Genomic DNA, 14,794 nt, shown 5'->3' with positions numbered 1-14,794 from the left:
TCTTATTCTATTGTCTTATTTTATTGTTTTATTTTCTGACTTTATGTTTCCTTTCTGAACTCTTTCTTCACTGAGGGTACAATTTTTGATTCTGATATCATCTTTCAAATAAGATTCAAATAATCATAGTCCGCACTGTTCCTAAGTACGACCATTATGTTGATGCCTTAAACTTACCATTCGTTTATAATTTTACAAGGGAATTATTCAAATAATATACAATCTATAAGGATGTTCAAGTATTAACCTTATTTCAAATGCGTTATCGTGTTTGGTTAACGTGTGTGGTTCGTGTGTTCGTTAACGTGTGTGGTTCGTGTAAGCATAATAACAAATCTTTGATAAAATTAATAACGATATAATAACTGCTCAATGGAAATATAAAGTATGAATTAATGCAACAAAAGCATGTTGAACAGACAATAGAGCATGACAAGTATGTCATGGCCTGGGGATGCTTCAGTTGGAATGGTGTGGGGCGTATTTATGTTACAGACGATTCATTGACTAAATATGTTTAGAATACTTTCAAACCTTATGCTACCATCTGCTCGAGAGTTATTTGATGGAGAATTCATATTCCAGCAAGATGGTGATTCAAAACATACGGCTAAAAATACCAAAGCCTGGCCCCAAGGCAAAAATATCGAGGAGTTAGATTGGCCAGCACAAAGTCCAGGGATGAATCCTATAGAAATTGGTAAGCTTATATTGACGAAAAATGACGATATTGAGGACGCACTCAGAAAATGCTCGAATTCTATAAATATAACGAGGTGTAACTGGTTGAGCCAATGCCTAAGAGAATCAACGAAGCATTAACTAATAAAGGACGGACTAAATATTGAAGAAATAAATGACAAAAAAGAAAACAAATTTTTGTCCGAATACTTTTTTCCACATTCATTTTAGTTTTTCTAACCAAAAGAGACATCTACCTAGTGTATTAAATGTTTGATGGTACACTTAGATAGAGCTTGTCGAGAGCTACAAAAAAAATATTTAACAGTATGAGTTTTCCTCATTTAATATAGAGTTATATCTAAAAATAGTTTGTCCGGATACCTTTTTCCGTAACTTTATGTCCTGAATAAAGCTTTTTGTTTTTTAGTTTACGTAAGTTCTAATTTAAAAAAAAAAGTTATAGACGGCTTGTTAAGTTACATTCTTTTTTTGTGAATGTTAAGCTTATTCGTGAAAATATATTTTTGATTTTAACCTGCGTTAATAAATATTTTAAAGTTCAAATTTCAAAGTGGATAGTTAAGGAAATGTCTAGCCCATGTCAAAACTCATTAGAAGCTTGACTTTTTTAAGTGGATTAAGTAATTGCATGGTGTAATTCTAGCCTAGTTCTCAGATTCCCAGCCACTGTCAATGTTCCTTGTGGTTTAAAGGTCTTCTACTGACTGTGCAGTTCTAGCCTAGTTCTTTACATTAAAGCTTGTGGTAATATTTGTTTTAAAATAGACATTCCTTAGCAAAGTTAAGTAACTGTTCTGAGTAATTCTAGCCAAATTTTCACGTTGAGCCTGTATCAATATTCTTTTTTAACTTTTTAAGTTTTTAAGTGCGCTAATATCCATTTACTGACTACTCGTTTAAAATCTACTGTTAAAATGGACATTTTAAGTGGGTAAAAATCCACATACTTACCGTTCAGTATAATTTTTGTCTGATTATCATAATTCTGGTCTGTCAAAGTTTGTTTTAACATTAAGTTTTCTAAGTGGAAAAATATTTGTTTCAGATGTTGTTCTAACCTCAAAACCCTCAAAATTTCTAGCTTTTGTTCGTATCTATTTTTTTCAAAAATTCCTCATTGGTTAAAAATGTCCAACAACTGACTGCCAGGTGTTAATACTGACTGCCCCGGTGTTACTGCCGTCTTATTTTCAAATTTCTAGCCTGCATTAATATTCGTTTTATAATTGAGAATCTCTCCTGAATGAACGATTCATTCTAGCATAATTCTCCTATTTCTAGCCATTGTTAATATTTTTTTTTAGCTTGACGTTTCTAGGTGTGTTCAAGTCCGTCTACTGACTGCTCGGTATAACTCCAGTGTCATTCTCAAATTTGTAGTTTGGATCAATATTCGTCTTCAAATTAATAATTTCTGCTGATTGAGCGATCTATTCTAGACTTAATATCAACTTTCGTATTAAAATTGACACTTCTAAATCAATTACGCCTTTTTGATACATAAGCGCAATATATATATGTATATAGGCATTATATATATATATGTGTGTGTGTGTGTGTGTGTGTGTGTGTGTGTGTGTGTGTGTGTGTGTGTGTGTGTGTGTGTGTGTGTGTGTGTGTGTGTGTGTGTGTGTGTGTGTGTGTAGATATATATATGTCAATGAATAAAGTTTCCAAATCATTCAACCAATTTTGCAACATTTGTAAATCTGAGACTAAGAATGTTGAATGTTCTTTCTGCCCCTGCAATTATTGGAACGTATTATGTGCCCTTTAACTTTAAGTTTCTACCCCAGCAATTGGTATTAGAAAACAAAAAAATGTTTTCAGGATGATCACCGTATTTGGAAATAGACTTTCAATTCATAATTATCAGATCTTATTCCGAAAAAAGCTGAGTGATAATCTTTGATGGAATAATTAGCATTACAAATTGATTTCAAATGATGACTTCGTCAAATGGGTGATTTCGTCAAAGATGTTCTTATCTTTCTCGTATATTCTCTTTCTGGGTTAGAACTTCTCACCTTTCTTTGATTTCTGATTCATGCAAAATCATGAATTTATTTTATTTATATATTTATATATTTTTTATTTTTTTCTATATTAGATTGAATCATTCAAAACTATGTAACGTTCAAATTTATTTGTGACGTTTAAATTTCTTCATTTAAAAAAAAAAGAAACATTTACAACGCTGTCTAAAAGTTACTTAAACAAAAAAAAATGTTTATTCTTGTTTAAAGCCTTCTAGAAGTCCAATGTCCAGTGTCCAGTGTGTACTTTGGATTTTATTTTCTTCCTTTGTTTATCTTTACTGAGCTCTACTTTCAAAGTTGTAACTCGTGGCTCAATAATTTTTTTTAAATCGAACAGCAAATTTTAGATAATCTTGACCTGAATCTTAGTAAGAACTTTGGTCAAAATAAGCCTAACTAAAAAAGATTCAAATAAATTCACTTTAGATTTGGTTCCAAGTAAGTCCGGAGGATTTTCAATTGTCAAATTCTCTTTTAGTTAAATATCAAAAGCTTTGATTATTCCATTTGAAATTTTAAGAACGGGGTAACACTCTCCACTCTCCTCGCCGACAATAAACATTTTTAATTAAGATTTATTTTATTCATCAATTTTTTTCCGGAAAATTCTTAGTTGAAAATTACTTTCAAAAAAGGAAAACTTAATCAGTTTTTACTCCAGAAAATTTTTTTTCTTTTCCCTAGCTATGAATTTTCTCGTTTCTATTGTTGCTATGAATACGGTAGATGTTATTGAAATCAGCATAAGCAAAAAGTTTAAGAAGAAAAGAAATTTTATTTCAGTTGACAAAAATGTAACGAAAAAAAGTGGACAAAGATTTTATTTCAGTTAACAAAAGTTGTTCTTGCTCGTTGTTTATATTTATGATCGGACAAAAGATTCTTTTGTACGATCATAAAAGATTCTTTTGTAAATCTCTGCGGGAAAATCTAATATTCCAAAAAACAAAACAACTTCTAAGACTTCATTAACTTCTTCATTAACTGCTCATTTATGGGTAAATTTTCACCATAAATATAGTTGTCTGCTGTGTAAGAAAACAAAAATAAATAAATAAAAAAGGCACATTGGTTAACATTTCTTACCGGGTCTCCAAGATTTGAGGGGCCCTGGGAACTTGTTCCACCTTTCTCATCCTCTTGTAGGATCACACATTTCAACTAAAGTAGTTGTGGATCTCATGTAAGATGAATCTTTTCAGATTTTTAAACTTTCTTTTGCCTTAAATATGAAATTCAATCAGCAAACTAATTTAACTATAACTTCATTGATTGGTGTCCCGTTTTAAATATTATTGCATAATTCTCACAGAATTCACAACAACTTTCGTTTGTCATTGTAAAAATGTTAAAAGTAGTGAACTCCCCCCCCTATTTCCTAAGTTATTTTTTAAACAGGTTAAGTACTCTATCCAGCAATGGAAATGATTCTGTTGAGAGAATTGTTTAAACCCATTAAAATCTTTCTGATGTGATTTGAGAATCATCTTTTTTTTTGGCTTTGGAGTCAACAAATCCGACAACAAAACATTTTCAGAAAACAACTTTAGTGCTTGAATCATTGCTGAGTTTGTTGGTGCTGTCGAAATAAAAAGCCAGTAAAATCGTAATAAGCCATTTTAGTGCAGCAGATTAGCATTAAAAATGTGCAAAAGTGGATAAAAGCATGAAATTTTCACCAAAAATTCAGAAAATTATGCTGATCATTTTAAGATATGGTGGCAAAGCATAGCATGACCAGAACTGTCTTGAAACCATGATGGCAGTTGCCGCCATCTTGGATTTATAAAATCCTTATTAAATTTTAATCTGTTAAACTAATCTTGGCCAAAATTTAAGGGATGGTAGATCACTCGAAGTATACATTGATCGCATATGCACCAATGAGTGGGAAAGGGGCTTGGGTACGGCCCTCTTGCCCAAGAAATACCCCCTTCCTCCCTGTTTTTTTTTTAAAAAAAATTTTTAAATTTTTTTATTAAATATTTTTAAAAAACTTGTAACTCAATACAAAAGTTCAAAGCAGCTAAGAAGCGAAAACATCTTTTAATAAGCATATTAGTTAATTTTAATCTATACATTGTTACATTTCAATCTCTGGTACACTCTCCTTGACAACTGCAAAGAGCAGTACATTTTAAGCTATTACGAACACATTTACAGCGGCGTGTTGTACAACCTGCCTTACATCCGCACTGAATTAACTCAGGACACTATTTATCAGCTTCAGGAAGCGTCATCCATATTGGATGCCTATAATCTGCGCAACCCTTGACAAACACACTGCATCACGATCACAGTCATATTGACTGGCTTTAAAAAGTGCTGGGCCAACGTCACAATTAAAAATAAGTAAAACATCTCAACCTTCCTGTTGTGCATGCATTTTAGGAAAATGGGCTTGTAGTTTTCTTTCAAACGTGTGCTATGCATACGCTAAGTTGGTAGCCTAATTTCAGTTAGTTGGGACAAGCGATCAGCATATAGTCTAGCTAGATCAGCTAGTTTGAAGATAGGTGTGATACCATTCTCTGACCTTGTTTCTTCAATGTAAACTATCAGCTGAACAAAAACAATACCATGTTCACAGTCAACTTCATCTTCTACTTGCTACGTTTCAGCACGCATACGTCTATCAAAAGCACGTTTTTTGTTGTACAGGTCATTGAGACACTTAGCGTGATACTTAGCCTCTTGAGCAATTAAATCTGTGTCGCTTAACTTGGTCAATAATGTAGAATCACTCAAGGTAATAGCACACTTGCGGACTTAAATATCCAGACCCGTGGTACAAATGCTGTGCAATGAGTCTTTTGACTCATTGGTATTACAAGTAAAACAAGTCGGTTGTGTGTAAACCAAATTTGATTTTCTTATATCACTTGATATTGATCGCCTAAATGAACTGTGGTCAACATTAAGTGCTTGGGCTTCATTTAATAAGGATTCACCCTCTGCAGCTAGGGATGTGTAACGAAAACGTTTAGCTGCTCGATTGAGTTCAGTGGAATAATAAAACATTCTGCAGGGTTTATGCCACTTAGCTTTGTTCGCAATCAAAGTACTTTCAAAGCCACTGCCATCATCTAATCGCTGAATATAAAATCCAAACGGTAGCAAATCTGCCAGCACAAATTGTGGTAAGATTTCGGCAAGTGATTTGTAACTGGTCAAACGATCCGAACGCTTAGAATTAGTGGGGCATATGAACTTGTTTGCTGAGGTACTTTGGCAGAAAATACACTTTGCCCAGTCAATCAGATTAGGTCTGTCGAAAACCTCATTCTCCGTAGAAATAGGATGTGCAACAATATATCGCTCGGCCATAACATATATGTATAGAGGCCTAGGAATAATATATATACATATATATATATATATATATATATATATATATATATATATATATATATATATATATATATATATATATATATATATATATATATGATTGGATAAATTTAGACTATGCGGTAATTAAACGGTACTTTGTTAAAAATTTTGTTACTAAAAAAAATATTCCGTGAAAAGTGACGTAATTATTCTTTATCTTTTTCCAGCTCGTTTATCATACCTTTTTGATAAAACTTGACGCGCCACGATATCTTAAATGCATTGGATACTTATTTTCTAAATCTAAAAAAAAAAAAAGCTACATGCTTTTATCCACTCTTGCACAATTGTTATGTTAATCTGCTGCACTATTTTACAGGTTAATTTAACATTAGCCGTTAATAAATTTAAATTAAACTATAAATAAATGTAAATTTAACTATAGAAACTTTATTTGAGGTTTTATTATAGGTTTCGTTGTACAATTGACGCACTAAACACAAAATGTATAGAAATAGCATAAACAAAGGAAACGAAGATAAAAGCTTCGACGTTTGATACATGAAATGATGTTAATTGCTCTATCCCTGATGAGTCGTTTAGACGCAACGCAGCGCAAACTTATTATTGTAACACATATTTATCTAAAAAAAAAAATAATCATAAAATGACGATCACGAATAATGATTAATAGACTCAAACGTTTGTTTTGATTACAAAAAGAAAAAAGCCATTGCACAAGAGCCACTCCACATCTGATCACTAACAACGCTAGTCGATTAACCTTTGGCTTTTTTTAACTAATGCATTCTTAAACCAAAAACTGTTTTCTCGGCTACTATTACAAACCGCAGCAGCATATATCACACTGTTACAAACTTTTACTAAAATAGCATTACTTAATTTACTAATTGCACACCAACTTAATAAATTTGTTCGCTATTTTTTGAAAAGAAAAAAGATACACCTGAAACAAAAAAAACAAGGTAATATGATTGACTAAAATTGAGTAAGATGATTGGTTTGTTGGTAACTAAAATCAATTAAGTGATTCTTAAAGTAAGCGGTCTTTGATTTGGGTTTCCTTAACTCATTGTCTTCTGATTGACGATTAAAGTTGATGACTAGTTGTTGTTTTTTTGACAAAGTTTGTAAAAATTGTTAAAAAAAACAATTAGTTATGACATTTACGCACCAGAATTAAATCCAAAAGATATTTCTAAAAATAAACATAAGATTAACGAACCGGAATTTAACAATATCAATTTGCATTTGGTGATTCAGATAAATGCACTTTTTAATTGTACTCAAAAGTTTCCTTTTTTGCTGACGTGACAAGAAAGCAGTATATAAGTCGTTGTTGAATAATACATTTTCAATAAAAATGCTTGCGTTAGTGGGTGCTGTTCTTCTCGGCTTTTTATCGACATTACCCGGTGAAAACACAGCGTGCGTGTCTTGTAGTCTGGTGCGATGCGCTAAACCTCTTTGCAAGTCTGGTAAGCATTTTCTTTGGTTTTTTCAAATTACTTTAGGAACTAGTAAGTTGTAAAATTCAGCCAAACTTTGTTAAAGTTTGTGCAGCTGTTTCTTTTTCGGAGAAAATGATGGGCAACACAACGCCAGTTACTAGGTATTTGTGTATCTGCGATTTACGGCACCGATTTTAAAGATAAAATCTGTGACCATTTTTTCATCGCGTACTCGAGGTAGGTGTCGTGAGAATGGATTTTTCTTGTCTTTTTTTTTTAGAATTTGATATTGATTTAGATAATATTTTAAAAGTAGAGTGTTGTAAGTTTATTGCAGTTTTTTTTTTTTTTTTTGCGGTTACTAACGTTTTTAGTGATTTCATTGCTATTGAAAACTTCATTCCTGTTCTGGAAGTGAATTGACATTGAAGGGATAATGGTTTTTTTTTCTAACTTTTGAATCAATTTTATATATCTATTTTCTATGTACCTGCCAAATTTCATTAAAAAATAATGACACGCTCATATTCTATTTTTGCACGCAGTAAAGGTACCAAATATTCTTCTGTTGTAGAGGTTGGAAGGGGGGGGGGGGGGGATTCACGATTATGAACATTTTGTATATTTGACTTTTGTATTCATTAAAAATTGTTTTTTTAGAAAAATGAAACTTTATTTAAAATACCGTAGATTTCCCTAATTCCGAACAGTCCCTAATTCCGAACAGCTTTAGTTCACTTATAGTTACATCTTTTAATTTTATGGGATTTTTAAAAGGAAAACTGATTAATAAATTGGAAGACAAGGGTAATGAGAATATGAAAAAATATTTTGAAAATATATATTGCTACCATCAAATTTTTTAATTGCAAGCAAAACACTTTTTAAAACCTTGAAGAACCAACAATATGAAACTGACTTAAAAAAAGAAAGGCAATTTAAATTGCGTACTGTTCGATGTAGAATTTGATGGTAATTATTTATCTGAAAAAAAAAAGTCAAAAATTTATTTATTCAAATAAATTAATATTAAATTCAAAAAGCAAGCGGAGTTATTCAACTTTAAGTGCGATTTTGTTCGGAATTAGGGAAATCTACGGTATTGGTGATTTTTTAAAAATATTCAAAACGTGATTTACACACACACACAAACACAAAACCATACTCTGTTATTAGTTGAATAAAAATATAACCAAGGCTTAGTCATGCGTTGAAAACTAAATTACGAAGTTCTATTATAAAACCACCGTAAACCGAACGCTAATTTTTTAAGTTAGTTGCAGTTTTCTTAAGCATTCCTTACAATAAATTTTTGTCACTTAAATGGGCATAACATTTAGTAGAATGATTAGTTTTTATGAAATTTTCACCATTGTAATACTGATTTAAAGCTCTTTACAATGATGTGTAATAATTAAATATTTGAATAGTTTAAAAATTTTGCACACGTACCTACAGTTACACAACAACGTCGTAAACCAAAACCGATTGTTCAATTTACACATTATTTTGCCACAAGTCCGTTTGATTTCAATTAACTAATGATCGCTTAAAAAGTCCATTTTTAAATCAAACTCATAATTTCAGTTTAAAACGCCTTGTGAAATAAAAAATATGAGCTTTCGTGTTTTTACCAAAATAACTAGTTTATTTCTCTGACGAAAATACTTTGCTGCCAAACTAAAAGCAGAATATTAAATTAATTTACGTGTTTGAATTACGTTTTGCTAAACTAAAAACTTTAACGAAGTGAAGCCCGAGAAACTTAAAACTAAACTTCTGACAACTTTTTTGCTAGAAGATCTTGTAGTTAAAGATCCCTGTGGTTGCTGCGACGTTTGTGCTAAAAGACAAATAGGCGAGGAATGTGGAGGACCAAACAATGTTTACGGTGCATGTGAAGACCATCTTGTCTGTAAGAAAAACTCCCCTTACGCACAAAAAGGCATTTGTGGTGAGTTACGGAATTTGACAATTGACAATATTTGATTTTTTCCAGCTTTTGTGTAGTTGCTTTATCTAAACATCAGTTTGTTTCAAATGTAGTGTGCAGGCGAATTCCTCAAAATATAGTGCAATGTAAGGTTGACCCATGTATTGTTTCTAAGTTAAATTGTGGTGTTGGATACACCTGTCAACCAAACTATTACTGCGGTTGTAAGGCTGAGTGTGTCAAAGGTATTTTTAGAGTAAATATTTTGTTTATCAATTTTTTATTTATTATTTTAAATCTCTGATAATGTTCTTCAATCCTATTTGATAGTTATAGCAAAAGAAGAGGAATTAGAAAGTAAATGAATATCTTTTACAACTTTAGATCGTAAAGATTGCTCTAGTGAATTCAATACTGGTCCTTGCAAAGCATTGTTCATTAAGTGGTATTACAACGCCGCACTAAAAACATGTATGGAATTTAACTACGGCGGATGTGGTGGAAACGGTAATAGATACGATAGTAAGGAATCTTGTGAGAAATCTTGTTTGAGAAATGCATACTAAAAGGTATTTCGACCTCTTTACAAAAAACTTGAACAAAGAGAACTGATGAACAGTAATTCTAATGTAGCGAAAATAAAAATAAAAGTTTCGTAATGTCGTTGGAGATTTGTCGATGTGTTATATGTTCAAGTTGAGATGTTCTATTGCTGTGTTATGTTCAATTTGAGGGCTGGAAGTTGCTGTATAGTTTCTCGTCGATATATTTTAGAAATTAATATCTGTAGGAATGTATTAAATGTGTCAAAAATAAGGTCATAGTTAAAGCTTGTCTCACACGCATAATTTATGCTAAATATTTGTTTTTTGGTACTTTCCGAAACTTTAATGCACAATAAATTTTTTAGCATTAATTTTTAGCATTGCATTAATTTCTCTTTTAGAATTTAATAACTAATGTTATGAAAACGCACCAGATTGATTTTAACTTAATGAAACGGCCATGTTTGTAACTTTAACGACAAACTTAAACGATAGCTTTGACAAATTCGCTCCCTGGCAATTCTCTTCATTATAAAAGCGAAATTTTCATTTAAAAAAATGGAGGAAAATGCAACAGAAAATGTTGCGCGATGCTATGAACGCACTCACTCACGCAAACCAAATGTTTAGACAAAAACTCTGTACTTTTAAGCTAAGCTACAAATCCTAAAAAAAATTAGTTTTAAGAAGAAAGAATTCGATTTGTATTAAAGAATTAAGACTTTAATATTGAGAAGTAAGGGTCTGCGTTACAAAATAAATTTCGATTTCAAGGCCATAAATGATTTGTATCTTACGTAATAAGGCTCGCTTCGCATTACCAGTCCCGAGATTAGTAAGAAAATTGTAACGTTTGTTTGCTTTGTAGTCCTTTGGATATAAAAGATGGTTTATTCATATAGAATTATTGCTAATCTTACTGCTGATTGTTACAAGAAGATTGAGATTTAGAGATGAATTTGATATAAAGCATTTTATTGGCTCTACTGTGAGGAGGTAATGGTACTATTGTAAGGAGGTAATGGTATTGTGAGGAGGGAAGATGAGAAAACTAAAACATCAAGAAAACCTTATCACATATTGAAAATACAAGGTGCGGTAGCGATTGCCGATCTATTTTTTTGTCTAGGTTTCGTGATGTAACGAAAAAAGTACTTCTGCAATTCGATTTTGTTGGTTCAATGTTAAAATGAACGTCTTAGATAGAACGTCTTAAATGAACGTCTTAGATAGAACGTCTTAAATGAACGTCTTAGATAGAACGTCTTAAATAAACGTCTTAGATAGAACGTCTTAAATGAACGTCTTAGATAGAACGTCTTAAATGAACGTCGATGTGAATAAAATTGTGAATAAAAAAACTTTTGTTGAAATTTTTACAATGGAAGCCAAAAGAACCGAAGTTTTAAATTCAATTCACCCCGGTTTGCCTGCACGAAAAATGATTTGTATTTCTGAAGTGTCTAAAACAACATTTTACAAAGTGAAAAAACGTGACAGTGCTGAGAGAGCCAAATGCCCTCTCCAGTGAACAAAAAATTCGATAAAAAGTTCACAGAAAAGCTTAAAAAGCATGTTGAAAAGAATTCTACTATATCCATCAGAAAGTCAACATAACTGTTCATTGTTAATGAGAAGACAGTCCAAAGAGCTCTAAAAACACTCGGAAAAGAGAGTGTGGCCCGACCTACTTACCAACTTTTGAAAGAAAAGCTAAAAACTTTGAGATTAGAGCTTTTGAATCAGCTGAAAAGCCATGCTTCGTCAACAGTCAAAATTTTCTCAGATGAAAAATGTTTTAGTGTTTACTGTGTGATCAGTAGACGAAATGATGGATTCAATAGACGAAATGATGGATTCATTGTGTAGAAGGGTGACAGAGCCCCACCTGTGTGTCACACCAAGCACCCTCGGTCTGTAATGATTCAATGAATAATTGCTTCTAATTGAGAGAAATGTCTACCAACCTACATCAAAGAAAAAGAAAAAGTTTTCTCTGATGAGTATATCAGCTTACTAAAACGTTATGTGGTGCTATAGTTGAAGAAGACAGTCCCAGAAACCAGTTACATCTTTCAATTTTTCACTTTGTCATGGGTCTAGAAAAAGCCAACAACATCTTTAGGGCAATATAGCTAATATCTAGCCCAAACACTTTTGGCCACCATCCAGCCCGTACCTGAATCCCCTTGATTACAGTGTAAGAAGTGTAGTAGAGAATAAGGGTTGAAAAAAGGCCCACTCAAGTGTCAAGTCACTAAAGTGCTTGGAACTCAATTTCAAGAAACCATTTAATCAGCATCTGTCAGTCCTTCCGTCCTCGGTTTGAGGCAGTGATCAAAAAAAAAGGAAACCCTCCGTTGTCAGCTTTCCTAATTATAAAATTTGGATTGAATTTTGAAGATTTTAATGGTTTTCTTAACATAGGTGCAAGATAGCTTTTTCTTCTTCAATTAGATTATTACTAAAAAGAGAATTTACATTCTCGTCTACTTACCTAGTGTAGTAAATGTTTGATGGTACACTTAGATAGAAATTGTCGAGAGCTACAAAAAAAATATTTAACAGTATGAGGTTTCCTTCATTTAATATTATATTATAATATAGAATTATATCTAAAAATAGTTTGTCCGGATACCTTTTTCCGTAACATTATGTCCTGAATAAAGCTCTATCTTTTTGTTTTTTAGTTATCTCAATGTTCCTTGTGGTTTAAAGTTCTCCTACTGACTGGTTGGTGCAATTTTCAAGCGTGTTAACATCCATTTACTGACTACTCGTTTAAAATCTACTATTAAAATGGACATTTTTAAATGGGTAAAAATCATTAAGGTTTCTAAGTGGGAAAATATTTGTTTCAGATGTTATTCTAACCTCAAAATCCTCAAAATTTCTAGCTTTTATTCGTATCTATTTTTTTAAAAATTCCTCATTGGTTAAAAATGTCCAACTACTTACTGCCCGGTATTACTACTGACTGCCTGGTGTTACTACTGACTGCCCGGTGTTACTGCCGTCTTATTTTCAAATTTCTAGCCTGCATTAATATTCGTTTTATAATTGAGAATCTCTCCTGAATGAACAATTCATTCTAGCATAATTCTCCTATTTCTAGCCATTGTTAATATTTTTTTTTAGCTTGACGTTTCTAGGTGTGTTCAAGTCCGTCTACTGACTGCTCGGTATAACTCCAGTGTCATTCTCAAATTTGTAGTTTGGATCAATATTCGTCTTCAAATTAATAATTTCTGCTGATTGAGCGATCTATTCTAGACTTAATATCAACTTTCGTATTAAAATTGACACTTCTAAATCAATTACGCCTTTTTGATACATAAGCACAATATATATATGTATATAGGCATTAATATATATATATATATATATATATATATATATATATATATATATATATATATATATATATATATATATATATATATGAATAAAGTTTCCAAATCATTCAACCAATTTTGCAACATTGCACATCTAAGACTAAGAATGTTGAATGTTTTTTCTACCTCTGCAATTATTGAAACGTATTATGTGCCCTTTAGCTTTAAGTTTCTACCCCAGCAATTGGTATTTGTACGCAAAAAAAAATTTCCAGGGTGATCACCGTATTTGGAAATACACTATCAATTCTTAATTATCAAATCTTATTCCGAAAAACGCTAGGCGATAAATCTTTGATGGAATAATTGGTATTACAAATTGATTTAAAATGGGCGATTATTCGTAAATATATATATATATATATATATATATATACACACATACACAAACGCAAAAGTTCAGTAAAAAGAAATGAACAAACTCGTATTGCTGACTTTGGACATAATAGTTTATTAAACCAAGCAATTCATGACCCTTTTCATCTAGATCCAAGTGAGGCTCTTTTTGCAAAATGATCACTTTTCCTCTGCCAAACATTGAGATGGCTACTTCACAGACTTTTAAAATATGCTGCTGGTTTACTTGTATCATCCGCTGTAATGATTTTTTGCTTCTTGTAATGAATCTTTGCATTTTTTAGTCTTCTGTAATGATTTTTTGCAGTTGTCTGTAATTCGGTCATGGTTTTGACAGACGGAATGCTCAAAGTAAATAACGTTGAGCAAACTGCTTTCAAATAAAGTGGTACTGAGAGCATAGCCGCCCCATTACGAGAAGACGTCCAGAACTTTTCTAAATCAGTTTTCCGAATAATTGGCATTACAAATTGATTTCAAATGGGTGATTTCCTCAAAAATATTCGTATCTTTATTGATGTTCTCTTTCTAGGTTAGAGCTTCTCACCTTTCTTTGATTCATGCAAAATCATAAATTTACTTTATTTATACTTTTTATTTTTTTCTATATTAGATTGAATATATCATTCAAAACTATGTAATGTTCAAATTTCTCCATTTGAAAAAAAGAAACATTTACAACGCTGACTAAAACAAAAATATTCTCAAACAAAAAAAAAAGTTTATTCTCGTTTAAAGCCTTCGAGAAGTCCAATGTCCAGTGTCCAGTGTGTACTTTGGATTTTATTTTCTTCCTTTGTTTATCTTTACTGAGCTCTACTTTCAAAGTTGTAACTCGTGGCTCAATAATTTTTTTTAAATCGAACAGCAAATTTTAGATAATCTTGACCTGAATCTTAGTAAGAACTTTGGTCAAAATAAGCCTAACTAAAAAAGATTCAAATAAATTCACTTTAGATTTGGTTCCAAGTAAGTCCGGAGGATTTTCAATTGTCAAATTCTCTTTTAGTTAAAT

General features: G+C 31.7%; 2 protein-coding genes and 1 long non-coding RNA gene across 4 annotated transcripts; 1 reads left to right on the top strand and 2 right to left on the bottom strand.

Annotated features, from left to right (window-relative positions):
- Positions 1-4,788: 4,788 nt before the first annotated feature.
- On the bottom strand, positions 4,789-6,385 carry LOC149892570 (uncharacterized). Its single transcript, XM_090079674.1, has 2 exons — positions 6,319-6,385; positions 4,789-6,090 (listed from the first exon to the last, which is right to left on the bottom strand). The coding sequence occupies exon 2, from the start codon at positions 6,069-6,071 to the stop codon at positions 5,514-5,516; it is 558 nt and encodes a 185-aa protein (XP_089935800.1). The 5' UTR covers positions 6,072-6,090; positions 6,319-6,385; the 3' UTR covers positions 4,789-5,513.
- Positions 6,386-7,389: 1,004 nt separating this feature from the next.
- LOC145193306 (uncharacterized) lies at positions 7,390-10,404 on the top strand. Of its 2 annotated transcripts, none has more exons than XM_090079975.1 (4): positions 7,390-7,576; positions 9,351-9,503; positions 9,596-9,727; positions 9,867-10,404. In XM_090079975.1, exons 1-4 carry the CDS (start codon positions 7,462-7,464, stop codon positions 10,046-10,048), a joined length of 582 nt encoding a protein of 193 aa, XP_089936101.1. In that variant the 5' UTR covers positions 7,390-7,461; the 3' UTR covers positions 10,049-10,404. The 2 variants fall into 2 exon arrangements, with proteins under 2 accessions (XP_089936101.1, XP_089936100.1); XM_090079974.1 differs by having other exon boundaries at positions 9,348-9,503.
- A 2,120-nt stretch (positions 10,405-12,524) lies between these two features.
- LOC149892569 (uncharacterized) lies at positions 12,525-13,017 on the bottom strand. The gene is made up of 3 exons (XR_016449606.1): positions 12,902-13,017; positions 12,666-12,818; positions 12,525-12,573 (listed from the first exon to the last, which is right to left on the bottom strand). It is a non-coding gene; the product is annotated as an uncharacterized LOC149892569 (long non-coding RNA).
- Between the last annotated feature and the right edge of the window lie 1,777 nt (positions 13,018-14,794).

This window comes from Hydra viridissima, unplaced genomic scaffold (genome assembly GCF_058129835.1).
Source record: "Hydra viridissima isolate aposymbiotic clone 2 unplaced genomic scaffold, HvirCarnegie_v1 scaffold_2, whole genome shotgun sequence".
Lineage (NCBI taxonomy): Eukaryota > Metazoa > Cnidaria > Hydrozoa > Anthoathecata > Hydridae > Hydra > Hydra viridissima.
The sequence above is the reverse complement of the archived record's forward strand: the minus strand, read 5'-3'. Positions and strand labels throughout refer to the sequence as shown.